This window comes from Ranitomeya imitator, unplaced genomic scaffold (genome assembly GCF_032444005.1).
Source record: "Ranitomeya imitator isolate aRanImi1 unplaced genomic scaffold, aRanImi1.pri SCAFFOLD_1279, whole genome shotgun sequence".
NCBI classification, from domain to species: Eukaryota; Metazoa; Chordata; class Amphibia; order Anura; family Dendrobatidae; genus Ranitomeya; species Ranitomeya imitator.
Genome location: NW_027193931.1, coordinates 1 through 15,287, shown reverse-complemented (window position 1 = coordinate 15,287; position 15,287 = coordinate 1). Strand labels below are relative to the sequence as shown.

Genomic DNA, 15,287 nt, shown 5'->3' with positions numbered 1-15,287 from the left:
ACAAAAAACAATCTCAGAACTGCTAGGATTCGTTGAAGCGTTCCTGAGTTATTACCTCATAAAGGGACAGTGGTCAGAATTATAAAAGACGGCCAGGTCATTAAGGTCAAAATAGGCTGGGTCATGAAGGGGTAAAGAAAGAAAAGAAATTGCCAAATAAGAAACCAACTTCAGCATCGGATTATCTCCAGTAATTGTAATTTTTCCATAAGATTTTCGGTATGTTTTTATATTGGTTCATCTTTTTTTCTACTCAGGGTCTTGCACTGAATAATCCTGTCCGTTAGTTCTTTTACTGTCAAATAATTTTACTGGTTCACCCACCAAGGATGGATAGAGAGAAGAAGAAGATGGAGGAGAGGATAATAAACCTCACCCTGGAGATAATCTTCCATCTTACTGGAGAGGTGAGAGGCTCTGGTGTCATCACATGACCTCATTATCTATGGGAATAACAGGATATGACCGGAGAGGTGAGAGGTTCTGATGTCATCGCATGACCTCATTATCTATGGGAATAACAGGATATGACCGGAGAGGAGAGAGGCTCTGATGTCATCACATGACCTCATTATCTATGGGAATAACGGGATATGACCGGAGAGGTGAGAGGCTCTGATGTCATCACATGACCTCATTATCTATGGGAATAACGGGATATGACCGGAGAGGTGAGAGGTTCTGATGTCATCACATGACCTCATTATCTATGGGAATAACGGGATATGACCGGAGAGATGAGAGGCTCTGATGTCATCACATGACCTCATTATCTATGGGAATAACGGGATATGACCGGAGAGGTGAGAGGCTCTGATGTCATCACATGACCTCATTATCTATGGGAATAACGGGATATGACCGGAGAGGTGAGAGGTTCTGATGTCATCACATGACCTCATTATCTATGGGAATAACGGGATATGACCGGAGAGGTGAGAGGCTCTGATGTCATCACATGACCTCATTATCTATGGGAATAACGGGATATGACCGGAGAGGTGAGAGGCTCTGATATCATCACATGAGCTCATTATCTACGGGAATAACGGGATATGACCGGAGAGGTGAGAGGCTCTGATATCATCACATGAGCTCATTATCTACGGGAATAACGGGATATGACCGGAGAGGTGAGAGGCTCTGATGTCATCACATGACCTCATTATCTATGGGAATAACGGGATATGACCGGAGAGGTGAGAGGCTCTGATATCATCACATGAGCTCATTATCTACGGGAATAACAGGGGATATGACCGGAGAGGTGAAAGGTTCTGATGTCATCACATGACCTCATTATCTATGGGAATAACAGGATATGACCGGAGAGGAGAGAGGTTCTGATGTCATCACATGACCTCATTATCTATGGGAATAACGGGATATGACCGGAGAGGTGAGAGGCTCTGATGTCATCACATTATTATTATTATTATACATTTTTATAGCGCCATTTATTCCATGGCGCTTTACATGTGAATACGGGGCAAATATAGACAAATACATTAAACATGAGCAGATAACAAGGCACACGAGTACATAAGGAGGGAGGACCCTGCCCGCGAGGGCTCACAGTCTGCAGGGGGTGGGTGAGGATACACTAGGAGAGGGAAGAGCTGGCTGTGCGGCTGTTCAGTAGGTTGAGGATCACTGCAGGCTGTAGGCTTGTCGGAAGAGATGAGTCTTCAGGTTCTTTTTGAAGGTTTCTATGGTAGGCGCAAGTCTGATGTGTTGGGGTAGAGAGTTCCAGAGTATGGGGGAAGCACGGGAGAAGTCTTGGATGCGGTTATGGGAAGAAGAGATGAGAGGGGAGTAGAGAAGGAGGTCTTGGGAGGATCGGAGGTCGCGTGTAGGTAGGTACCGGGAGACCATGTCACAGATGTATGGAGGAGACAGGTTGTGGATGGCTTTGTATGTCAGTGTGAGGGTTTTGAACTGGAGTCTCTGGGCGATAGGAAGCCAGTGAAGGGCTTGACACAGGGGAGAGGCTGGGGAATAGCGGGGGGACAGGTGGATTAGTCGGGCAGCAGAGTGTAGGATGGATTGGAGTGGTGCCAGAGTGCTAGAGGGGAGTCCAGAGAGTAGGAGGTTGCAGTAGTCGAGGCGGGAGATGATAAGGGCATGCACTAGCGTTTTTGCAGTGTTGCGGTCAAGGAAAGCACGGATCCGGGAAATATTTTTGAGTTTGAGACGACAGGAGGAGGCAAGGGCTTGGATATGTGGCTTGAAAGAGAGGGCAGAGTCGAGGATCACCCCGAGGCACCGGGCGTGTGGGACTGGGGATAGTGAGCAGCCATTGACATTGATGGATAGGTCTGGTGGAGGGGTAGAGTGAGATGGGGGAAAGATGATGAATTCTGTTTTGTCCATGTTCAGTTGTAGAAAGCGAGCAGAAAAGAAGGCTGAAATGGCAGACAGACAGTGCGGGATTTTGGTAAGCAAGGAGGAGAGGTCATGTCCGGAGAGGTAGATCTGCGTGTCGTCAGCGTAGAGATGGTACTGCATACCGTGGGATTCTATGAGCTGTCCCAGGCCGAAAGTGTAGATGGAGAAGAGTAGGGGTCCTAGAACAGAGCCTTGAGGAACACCGACTGACAAGGGGCGAAGTGAGGAGGTGGTGTGGGGGAGGGAGACACTGAATGTTCGGTCTGTCAGATATGACGAGATCCAGGAAAGGGCCAAGTCTGTGATGCCAAGGGATGAGAGGATTTGTAGCAAAAGGGAGTGGTCTACAGTGTCAAAGGCAGAAGACAAGTCCAGGAGAAGGAGGACAGAGTAGTGTCGCTTGCTCCTGGCAGTTAGTAGGTCATTGGTGACTTTAGTTAGGGCAGTTTCAGTTGAGTGATGGGAACGGAAGCCTGATTGTAACCGATCAAAGAGGGAGCAGGAGGAGAAGTGGGAGGACAGTTCAAGATGGACGTGTTGCTCCAGCAATTTGGAGGCATAAGGGAGAAGAGATATTGGGCGATAGCTAGACACAGAGGATGGGTCGAGGGAGGGCTTTTTGAGGATGGGTGTGATCTTGGCATGCTTGAAGGATGAGGGAAAGACACCTGTTGTGAGTGAGAGGTTGAAGAGGTGTGTTAGGGTTGGGATGAAGACCGTGGAAAGGTTAGGGATGAGGTGGGATGGGAGCGGGTCAAGCGTGCAGGTGGTGAGGTGTGATCTTGACAGGAGGGTGGAGAGCTGATCTTCTGTCATGGTGGAGAAGCTGGTTTTGGAGGAGCAGGGTTGAGCAGCTAAGAGGGGCAGTGGGAGCTGTGGGCCAAAGCTTTCTCTGATCGTGTCGATCTTCTGTTTAAAGAAAGAGGCGAAGTCATCAGCAGAAATGAGGGGGGAGGGAGGAGGTGCGGGGGGACGGAGTAGAGAATTGAAAGTGTTGAAAAGCTGTTTAGGGTTGTGGGACAGGGAGGATATGAGGGATGAGAAGTAAGTTTGTTTTGCGGCAGTGAGCGCAGACTTGAAGCTGGCGAGGGACTGCTTGTATGCAGTGAAGTGGTCGGCAGAGTGGGATCGCTTCCATCTCCGCTCAGCAATCCTGGAAGCCCGTCTCAATTCTTTGGTCAGGCTGGTCAGCCAGGGCTGCCTGTTAATTGTACGAGTTTTACTATGCATGAGTGGGGTGGCCGAATCGAGTGTTGTTGTTATTGTGGTGTTATAAAAAGTGGCAGCAGCATCTGTGTCATGAAGGGAGGCTATGTCTGTGAGAGGGAGAAGGGACTCAGAGAGTGATTGTAAGTTGAGATGTTTGAGATTTCTGCGAGGGTGAGTGAGTTTGTGGAGTGGGGGTTGCACACTAGGAGAGGAGAGGGACGAGAATGTCAGTAGGTTGTGGTCAGACAGGGGGAGGGGTGTGTTAGTGAGGTTAGTAAGGGAGCAGAGGCGGGTGAAGATGAGGTCCAGCGTGTGGCCATCTTTGTGAGTGGCCTCAGAGGACCATTGAGTGAGGCCAAAGGAGGCAGTCAGTGATAAAAGTTTAGAGGTAGCTGAGGTGAAAGTGTCAATGGGGACATTGAAATCACCCATGATGATAGTGGGGATGTCAACAGAGAGGAAATGAAGTAGCCAGGTGGTGAAGTGGTCGAGAAAGGTGGAGATGGCTAGTTCTGGGGGGCGGTAGATGACAGCCAGCTGGAGGTTGGAGGGGGAATAGATGCGGACAGAGTGCACCTCAAACGAGGGAAGAGTAGCGGAGGGTGGTAGCGGGATTGGAGTAAAGGAGCAGGTGTCGGACAGGAGCAAGCCAACTCCTCCACCGCGTTTGTTGCTGGGGCGAGGGGTGTGAGAGAGGTGGAATCCGCCATAGGAGAGCGCAGCTGGAGAGGCCGAGTCAGAGGGGGTGAGCCAGGTTTCAGTGAGGCCGAGGAAGGAGAGTTTGTTGGTGATGAAGAGGTCATGGATAAATGGCAGTTTGTTGCAGATGGAGCGTGCGTTCCATAGTGCTCCAAGTAGGGGGAGCGGGGGAGTGGGGGCTGGATGAATGGGTATGAGGTTGTCGTGGTTGGGAAAACGTGCGGAGGATCGTGGCAGGGGGTTAGAAACGAGTGTGGGGATGAATTGGGGAGGGCCGGGATATGTCACCAGCAATGAGGAGTAACAGACAGATCATTAGAAGGTGGGAGCAGGATAGGACATGATTGGCCGTGTGTGTCTGGATAAAAAGGATTGTATGTGGAGGAACAGTTCTGAGGGGAAGGTGAGATGGCTGGGGAGTATGGAGGAAGAAATGACTAGTTCCTTACTAGGAGGAGGGATTGCAGGAGATTGTAAGAAGGAAAGTAGTATGGGGGTGAAAGAGAAAAGAAACCGAAACATTGTAGTGGTTGGTGTTCTGTTACCTTCCAGTCAATTCCAGTCCAATTCAGTCTAATTCAGAATCATAATTAAAAAGATGTAATTTAAAAGATGATTTGCAGCAGACTGAGTCTATAGCAGACTCCTGCATGTGAATATATCCCCAGTTAAGGGCAATCAGGTGTGAATGAGGGGGTGGCTGGGTATGGGAGACCAGATGTAGAGAGTTAAGCAAAGGTCATAAAGTGAGGGAGGGGTAAGACTGACCACTCAAAGAGATGCCAGGATCACACAATGGGATACATGAAAACAGGTCATGGAAACAAGCTCATAGGTAAGAAAGCATACTAAAAGGATTATATGTGCTGCACCAAGACACTCAGGTCCAGGGGAAGCATAGAAAAGTCAGTGCAATATACAGAGACATTCAGAAGCCAGGGAGAGCTGGGTAAAGTCAGTGCATACCATGGAAAATCAATGCAGTATACAGAGATATTCTGGAGCCAGGGAGAGCTGGGTAAAGTCAGTGCATACCATGGAAAATCAATGCAGTATACAGAGATATTCTGGAGCCAGGGAGAGCTGGGTAAAGTCAGTGCATACCATGGAAAATCAATGCAGTATACAGAGATATTCTGGAGCCAGGGAGAGCTGGGTAAAGTCAGTGCATACCTGTGGGAAGAGGAGAACAGCTCGATTAGATGGTGCAGATGATGATAATATTGTAGTAGTGATGAGTAGCCAAATGCATTCTAGAATTCAGTCTAATTCAGAATCATAATTAAAAAGATGTAATTTAAAAGATGGAAGTTAAAAGATGATTTTCAGCAGACTGAGTCTATCACATGACCTCATTATCTACGGGAATAACAGGGGATATGACCGGAGAGGTGAGAGGTTCTGATGTCATCACATGACCTCATTATCTATGGGAATAACAGGATATGACCGGAGAGGAGAGAGGCTCTGATGTCATCACATGACCTCATTATTTATGGGAATAACAGGGGATATGACTGGAGAGGTGAGAGGCTCTGATGTCATCACATGACCTCATTATCTATGGGAATAACAGGGGATGTGACCGGAGAGGTGAGAGGTTCTGATGTCATCACATGATCTCATTATCTATGGGAATAACAGGATATGACCGGAGAGGAGAGAGGCTCTGATGTCATCACATGACCTCATTATCTATGGGAATAACAGGGGATATGACCGGAGAGGTGATGGACTCTGGAGATGTCTGTAGTGATATTATTAATGTCTCCACACTCAGGATTACATAGTAGTGAAGATCTCTAGTGATCGCTGTCAGGCCCCTGTGTCTGAAGGACGGGGAGGAACCCTGAGCCCAATCCTGGAGCCTCCACCTCACTCCCAGATACATGAGGAGATCAATGACCAGAAGATCCTAGAACTCGCCAACAAGATGATTGAGCTGCTGACTGGAGAGGTGACGCTGCTGGGAATGCTGGGACATTATACAGGACAGCACTGGAGGATTCTGGGTGATGACGGTATCATTGTGTGTCAGGTTCCTATAAGGTGTCAGGACGTCACCGTCTATTTCTCCATGGAGGAATGGGAGTATCTAGAAGGACCCAAGGATCGGTACCAGGAGGTGATGATGGAGGAGCACCGGCCCCGCACATCACCAGGTAATAGTCAGGACTAAATACACACGGCCTATAATTCTCTGTATGTAATAACGATGTCAGTCCCGTCTGTGTCTCCTCAGTTCTCTCCAGTAAAAGGACAACCCCAGGGACTTCTCCGATCATCGGGGACTTTTACAATATTTGTTTTGCAGATTTTGGATCCGGAAAAAGATCTGAACAATATTAATGGTCCAAAGAGAAATGTGTGGGGCAATCAGCGGTGTAAAGAGGAGACCCCTAATATGAGGGGCAATCAGCGGTGTGAAGAGGAGACCCCTAATGTGAGGGGCGATCAGCGGTGTAAAGAGGAGACCCCTAATATGAGGGGCGATCAGCGGTGTGAAGAGGAGACCCCTAATGTGAGGGGCGATCAGCGGTGTAAAGAGGAGACCCCTAATGTGAGGGGCGATCAGCGGTGTAAAGAGGAGACCCCTAATGTGAGGGGCGATCAGCGGTGTAAAGAGGAGACCCCTAATGTGAGGGGCGATCAGCGGTGTAAAGAGGAGACCCCTAATGTGAGGGGCGATCAGCGGTGTAAAGAGGAGACCCCTAATGTGAGGGACGATCAGCGGTGTAAAGAGGAGACCCCTAATATGAGGGGTGATCAGCGGTGTAAAGAGGAGACCCCTAATGTGAGGGACGATCAGCGGTGTAAAGAGGAGACCCCTAATGTGAGGGGCGATCAGCGGTGTAAAGAGGAGACCCCTAATGTGAGGGGCGATCAGCGGTGTAAAGAGGAGACCCCTAATGTGAGGGGCGATCAGCGGTGTAAAGAGGAGACCCCTAATGTGAGGGGCGATCAGCGGTGTAAAGAGGAGACCCCTAATGTGAGGGGCGATCAGCGGTGTAAAGAGGAGACCCCTAATGTGAGGGACGATCAGCGGTGTAAAGAGGAGACCCCTAATATGAGGGACGATCAGCGGTGTAAAGAGGAGACCCCTAATATGAGGGACGATCAGCGGTGTAAAGAGGAGACCCCTAATATGAGGGACGATCAGCGGTGTAAAGAGGAGAACCCTAATATGAGGGGCGATCAGCGGTGTAAAGAGGAGACCCCTAATGTGAGGGACGATCAGCGGTGTAAAGAGGAGACCCCTAATGTGAGGGACGATCAGCGGTGTAAAGAGGAGACCCCTAATGTGAGGGGCGATCAGCGGTGTAAAGAGGAGACCCCTAATGTGAGGGGCGATCAGCGGTGTAAAGAGGAGACCCCTAATGTGAGGGGCGATCAGCGGTGTAAAGAGGAGACCCCTAATGTGAGGGACGATCAGCGGTGTAAAGAGGAGACCCCTAATGTGAGGGGCGATCAGCGGTGTAAAGAGGAGACCCCTAATATGAGGGACGATCAGCGGTGTAAAGAGGAGACCCCTTATATGAGGGGCGATCAGTGGTGTAAAGAGGAGACCCCTAATATGAGGGGCGATCAGCGGTGTAAAGAGGAGACCCCTAATGTGAGGGGCGGTCAGCGGTGTAAAGACGAGACCCCTACAGATCACCGCCCAGGTGAGTGGTGACCGCGGGATAAAAAGAGAAGTCGGATATTCTTCTCCGTCGCCAGCTCTTTAGTGTTTGTGTTCTGTTAATTTTTAGTTATATATTCAGACAAAATACAAATTAAATATGGTTGCAAAATACAGCCAGAATGTGGATGTGAAAGATACAAGAACTGTTTAACCCCTTAGTGACAGAGCCAATTTGGTACTTAATGACCGGGCCAATTTTTGCAATTCTGACCACTGTCACTTTATGAGGTTATAACTCTGGAACGCTTCAATGGATCCCGCTGATTCTGAGATTGTTTTTTCGTGACATATTGTACTTCATGTTAGTGGTAACATGTCTTCGATATTACTTGCGATTATTTATGAAAAAAACGGAAATATGGCGAACATTTTTAAAATTTTGCAATTTTCAAACTTTGTATTTTTATGCCCTTAAATCAGAGAGATATGTCACGAAAAATAGTTAATAAATAACATTTCCCACATGTCTACTTTACATCAGCACAATTTTGGAAACAAAATTTTTTTTTGTTAGGGAGTTATAAGGGTTAAAAGTTGACCAGCAATTTCTCATTTTTACAACACCATTTTTTTGTTAGGGACCACATCTCATTTGAAGTCATTTTGAGGGGTCTATATGATAGAAAATAATGAAGTGTGGCACCATTCTAAAAACTACACCCCTCAAGGTTCTCAAAACGACATTCAAGAAGTTTATTAACCCTTTACGTGCTTCACAGGAACTGAAACAATGTGGAAGGAAAAAATGAACATTTAACTTTTTTTTGCAAACATCTTAATTCAGAACCATTTTTTTTATTTTCACAAGTGTAAAAACAGAAATGTAACCATAAATTTTGTTATGCAATTTCTCCTGAATACGCCAATACCCCATATGTGGGAGTAAACCACTTTTTGGGCGCACCGCAGAACTTAGAAGTGAAGGAGCGCCGTTTGACTTTTTCAATGCAGAATTGGCTGGAATTGAGATTGGACGCCATGTTGCGTTTGCAGAGCCCCATGATGTGCCTAAACAGTGGAAACCCCCCACAAGTGACACCATTTTGGAAACTAGACCCCTTAAGGAACTTATCTAGATGTGTGGTGAGCACTTTGAACCCCCAAGTGATTCACAGAAGTTTATAACGTAGAGCCGTGAAAATAAAAAATCGCTTTTGTTTACACAAAAATGATCTTTTCGCCCACAAATTCTTATTTTCACAAGGGTAACAGGAGAAATTAGACCACAAAAGTTGTTGTGCGATTTCTCGATACCCCATATGTGAGGGTAAACCACTGTTTGGGCGCACCGCAGAGCTTGGAAGTGAAGGAGCGCCGTTTTACTTTTTCAATGTAGAATTGGCTGGAATTGAGATTGGACGCCATGTCGCGTTTGGAGAGCCCCTGATGTGCCTAAACAGTAGAAACCCCCCACAAGTGACCCCATTTTGGAAACTAGACCCCTTAAGGAACTTATCTAGATGTGTGGTGAGCACTTTGAACCCCCATGTGCTTCACAGAAGTTTATAATGTAGAGCCGTGAAAAAAAAAAAATCGCATTTTTTCTACAAAAATGATCTTTTTGCCCACAAATTTTTATTTTCACAAGGGTAACAGGAGAAATTAGACCAGAAAAGTTGTTGTGCAATTTCTCCTGAGTACGCTGATACCCAATATGTGGGGGTAAACCACTGTTTGGGCGCACCGCAGAGCTTGGAAGAGAAGGAGTGCCGTTTTACTTTTTCAATGTAGAATTGGCTGGAATTGAGATTGGACGCCATGTCGCGTTTGGAGAGCCCCTGATGTGCCTAAACAGTAGAAATCCCCCACAAGTGACCCCATTTTGGAAACTAGACCCCCCATGGAACTTATATAGATGTGTGGTGAGAACTTTGAATGCCCAAGTGCTTCACAGAAGTTTATAATGCAGAGTCATAAAAAAAATATATATATATATTTTTCCACAAAAAGGATTTTGTAGCCCCCAAGTTTTTATTTTCACAAGGGTAACAAGAGAAATTGGACCCCAGAAGTTGTTATCCAATGTATCCCGAGTATGCTGATGCCAAATATGTGGGGGTAACCCACTGTTTGGGCGCACGGCAGAGCTTAGAAGGGAGGGAGCACCATTTGACTTTTTGAGCGCAAAATTGGCTGTCGTGTTTGGAGACCCCCTGATGTACCTAAACAGTGGAAACCCCCCAATTCTAGCTCCAACCCAACTCCAACACACCCCTAACCCTAATCCCAACCCGATCCATAATCCTAATCACTAACCCTAACGATAATCCCAACCCTTACCCCAAAACAACCCTAATGTCAACCCTAACCATAACCCTAATCAAAACCCTAAATCCAACACACCCCTAATCCTAATCTCAACACTAACCTCAAACCTAACCCTAATCCCAATACACCCCTAATCACAACCCTAACCTTAACCCTAATCCCTAACCTAACCCTAATCCCAAGCGTAACCCTAATGCCAACCCTAACCCTAATACCAACCCTAATCCAAACCCTAACCCTAATCCCAACTCTAACCCTAACTTTAGCCCCAACCCTAACCCTAAAGCTACTTTCACACTTGCGTCGTTTGGCATCCGTCGCAATCCGTCATTTTGGACAAGAAACAGATCCTGCAAATGTGCCCGCAGGATGTGTTTTTTGCCCATAGACTTGTATTGCCGACGGATCGTGACGGATGGCCACACGTCGCGTCCGTAGTGCACTGGATCAGTGTTTTGGCGGACCGTCAGCACAAAAAAACATTCATTGTAACGTTTTTTTGTATGTCGCATCCGCCATTTCTGACCACACATGCGTGGCCGTAACTCCGCCCCCTCCTCCCCAGGACATAGATTGGGCAGCGGATGCGTTGAAAAACTACATCCGCTGCCCACGTTGTGCACAATTTTCACAACGTGCGTCGGTATGTCGAGCCGATGCATTGCGACGGCCCCGTACCGACGTGTGAAAGAAGCCTAACCCTAAATTTAGCGCCAACCCTAACTCTAAATTTAGCCCCAACCCTAACCCTAAATTTAGCCCTAACCCTAGCCTTAACCCTACCCCTAACCCTAGCCCTACCCCTAACCCTACCCCTAACCCTAATTTTAGCCCCAACTGCTCTTCTCCTGCCGGCCGGCAGATGGAGACAGATGGCGGGCGCACTGCACATGCGCCCGCCATTTTCTTTTGCCCAGAAGATGCCGGCGGCCAGGAGGAGCAGCAGGAGGATCCAGGGACACAGGTGAGTATGGCAGGGTCCCCGAATCCCCCTATTTCTCTGTCCTCTGATGTGCGATCACATCAGAGGACAGAGAATTACACTTAGCTTTTTTTTTTTTTTTTTTTGCGGTCGCCGGTAAACAGTTAATTACCGGCGATTGCAAAACAGGGGTCGCTAAAACCGACCCCCGATCATGCTCTTTGGGGTCTCGGCTACCCCCGGAGCCGAGACCCCAAAGATTCTCGCGGGGGCCGGCGGGCGCACTGCGCATGCGCCCATTTTCAAGATGGCGGCGCCCACCGGGAGCCACGAGGAGCATCGGGAGAGATAGGGTAAGTATTGGGGGGGCTACCTGGGACCCCTTTTCTCTATCCTCCGATGTGCGATCACATCGTAGGATAGAGAAATTAAAAAGAGATCGCGTTTTCTTTTGCGATCGCCGGTAAACGGTTAATTACCGGCGATCGCAAATGCGGGGTGGGTTAAAAACCCCCCGAATCATGTTCTCTGGGGTCTCGGCTACCCCCGGCAGCTGAGACCCCGGAGAAAATCCGACTCTGGGGGGCGCTATTTACTTTTTCCACAGCACCGTTAATTAACGGCGCTGTGGTTTAAGTACCCTTAGCGGCCGCCGTTAAAAGGCGTATCGGCGGTCGCTAAGGGGTTAATGTCTGCTGTTGTTTTATAGCAGCATTTATCTGGGATTGAAAGAGAAATAAGAACTGTATGTAGGGGTGAAAAAACTATGGAAACAGTTGCACATTTTTCAAGAACGCCTCTTTTCCTAAAATCTGAAAGCTCCTGAGAAAAGTTGTCCAAACGATAGTGAATACATTTTGAAGTATAGACTGCTCTAATGAGCGTTAGTGGGGCCTCCTACACATGAAAAACTTACGGAAACCAAATCTTTCTGTGGAAATGGCCAAACATTTTCTATTTGGAATATTCTTTTTATGTAGGGTAAGGTAGATAATGTACCGAGAAAGGCAGTCACAGCTTGCCGAGTACATTGTTGCAAATTTGTATGCTCCTTTTTGCATTTTATTCCAGCATGAGTTTTATTAAGATAAGCGAATACGATGTCAATTTTAGATAAGAAAAGCCATTTGTTCTTTGTACATTACAATTCCACTCTTCCTCCATGCATTGTAAAGCCTCATAGTTGTCGGATAAATGATCATCTGGTCGACAGCTTCTTCTACCGAACTCAGCATACACCGAAGTGCACTAACAGCTCCTAAAGGACATCATAAATTATATGCAGGCTTGGACTGGCTCCTCCGGTGGGCCCACGTGCACGAATGGGTCACCACCCTCTTATATAAGCAGCACTTGACACTTTATAATTGAATCATTATGTACGGACACAGGCAGCATCTTATTAATTGAACAATCTACCCAGTTCATTGTTATACAAATTTGTGATTAAGGATAATGTCACATTTGCACGTAGTTGAAAAGTGGGGTTCTGGAGATGGTTCTTCGTGGGCCAGACACTGATTATGTGTCATATACAGTGCCGTACATTGTAATGTGTGTCCTGAAGCCAAGTCCAGATATGATAAATCCAGTACATACTGTATATCCACAATAACAGAATCCATGAGCCCTGTATGGGCCTTTGTAGCATTCTAGATCCTATAAAGACGTACGTTTCACCCCTCTACTGGTACTAGAAGTACTTCACCATCTTATTAAATGGTGCAGGTTTTTTCCTTGCTGGCAGTGCAAGGGTCAATCTGTCAGCTCTTTAATGTTTGCCACTCCCCTCTACTATACATGATCACCTTTGGAATTGTCAGTGCTAGCTCTCACTGCCTGGTTTGGAGTTGGAGGTGTAGTTCTTGTTTGGAGATTTGTTATTGTTGCTCAGTTTTTTTTTGTGTGCACATCCTCATCCTCTCCTACTTGGTTTCTCCTTCCTTTTACTCCCGTGTGTTCCACTCTGTTGTTTAATGAGTGTATTTTATAAGATTCTTATTTTCATTTATCTCTGTCCGTCTTCCCTTGTTTGTCTGGTTAGTGTTCTCCTATACACTTTGGCTTCTCACCTTCCTGGGTGGGGGAGGGAACAGATAAGGGTTGATATAGGAGCACAGCAAAGCACGTGAACCAGGTGTCTCATTCTTCAAAAGTAATCCAAGGAAACAGGGATAGTCTAGAGCTCCCCTATTTTTAGGGACCTGGTTAGCGCCCACAGTCACAAGGTATTTCGTGACATTAACACTGGCCCATAACTTTTTTGATCCATCATGGATCCGGCGGCTGCTCTGACAGGTTAAGTGCAGCCACTCAGCTTGGCAGACTTGCGCCCAGTTGTTTGGCAACCCCTAACACTTCAGGCTTAGGGCTCTCGGGCAACCCTTAGTTGAGCCCAAGATCACATTGCCAGATAGGTTCTCTAGGAGTTGGGATGTTTGTTGTTTTCAGGGAAACCTGTAAACTTTATTTTATATTACATAATCACTACTCAGGTACCGAGGAGCAATGGGTGGGGATCGCCTGGGCATTTTGTATTCCGTGTGACTCTGTCTCTTCAGACGGTTGAGGATTTTTTTTCAGGCTCTGGGTCATATATACGATGACCCCCGACCTTGTTTCTCTGGCCGAATCTAAACTGTGAGCTTCCGCAGGACAGTGGAGGTGTATTGCTCCGAGTCTCGTAGGTGGTCCAGTTCTGTCAAGGGCTTTCTGTGAGGGTAAAGGATGAAGGCGGCCATGTCTCTGGCTATCCAGGTGGACTGCCGTCTTCAGCAGAGACATAAACAGACACCCCAATTTTCGAGGGATCCGGGGTCAAGGGAACCTAGGGCTTACTCAACCAAAGAACCAATGCATTTGGCGGGAATGGCTTGTTTATTTGTCCCACTGCAGTTTGGCATACAGGGGAAGTGTGTTTTGTTGGTGAGAAGGATCGTTTGTGGGTACTTGTCCTTCCATACATAACCGCAAACAGCCACGAGAAAAGTAAGGAGCCCGGGTTGTGGGTAAGTTAACAACCCAGGTGTATATATTTCCTCTGTGGTAAGGTCACAATTTTTTTACCAGCCAAGATCCATTTTGGTAAAATTAAAGTGGTTATTTAAGCCTTTCTAGACAGTGAGGCAGTGTTTTATTAGATTAATGCCAGGTTCGTCCAGGACAAGGGTCTCAAGACACATAAACTGTCTAGTCTATGCCCACAATTGCCATTGACTCTGTACCCTTGAGCCAGGGGTATTTTACTCAGGTCATTCGAATGATACATCTGCTGATAGGGGCAATGCACTCAGAATTAATCAAGTGTTATGTGCTAGATAGTTTGCCCTCTCCTGTGGCATTTGAACTACCTTGGCGTATGCTGAACAATGCTGTAGTGGACTGACAGACTCGGGAGGTGGTAAAGTGGAGCGAGTATTGTCAAGGACACTGGTTGGGCACCCGGTTAGCCAGGGTGGATACCCGGTCTCTGCCGGAATACCTGTCTGACTTCGGGGATGTGTTTTCAGAACAGGGGTGTCAAGACCTCCTTCCTCATAGTCCTTATGATTGTGCTATTAATCTTATTGATGGGGCCATTATCTAATATTCAATGGGGCTATTATATAATTTTTCTGTTCCAGAGAGGCAGGCCATAAAGGTCTACACCATGTTCCAAATTATTATGCAAATTGGATTTAAGTGTCATAAAGATTTAATTGTTTTGTTTTTCAAAGAAACTCGTGGATGGTATTGTGTCTCAGGGCTCAATGGCTCACTGAAATCAATCTTAAACACATGTGATAATTAGTTTTCCAGGTGATTCTAATTAAAGGAAAACTACTTAAAATGATGTTCCACATTATCAAGCAGGCCACAGGTTTCAAGCAATATGAGAAATAAAAAGGATTTCTCTACTGCTGAAAAGCGTTAAATAGTGCAATGCCTTGGTCAAGGGATGAAAACATTAGATATTTCACGAAAACAGAGTGATAATTAGGGTTGAGTGAAAAGGATCGGACAAATTGAAAAATCTCCGACTTTCGGCAAAGTCGGGTTTCATGAAACCCGACCCAATCCTAATGTGGGATCGGCCACGAGGTCGGCGATCAGCGCGCCAAAGTCGTGTTTCGTATG

The 15,287-nt window shown here is 46.8% G+C and overlaps 1 protein-coding gene across 1 annotated transcript; it reads left to right on the top strand.

The window, feature by feature from the left end:
* Positions 1-329: 329 nt before the first annotated feature.
* On the top strand, positions 330-6,458 carry LOC138654436 (gastrula zinc finger protein XlCGF66.1-like; the record flags this gene model as incomplete). The annotated part of the gene is made up of 3 exons (XM_069743440.1): positions 330-407; positions 6,077-6,253; positions 6,335-6,458. Coding segments are annotated over exons 1-3 (379 nt in total), but the record flags the coding sequence as incomplete, so codon positions are not given.
* Between the last annotated feature and the right edge of the window lie 8,829 nt (positions 6,459-15,287).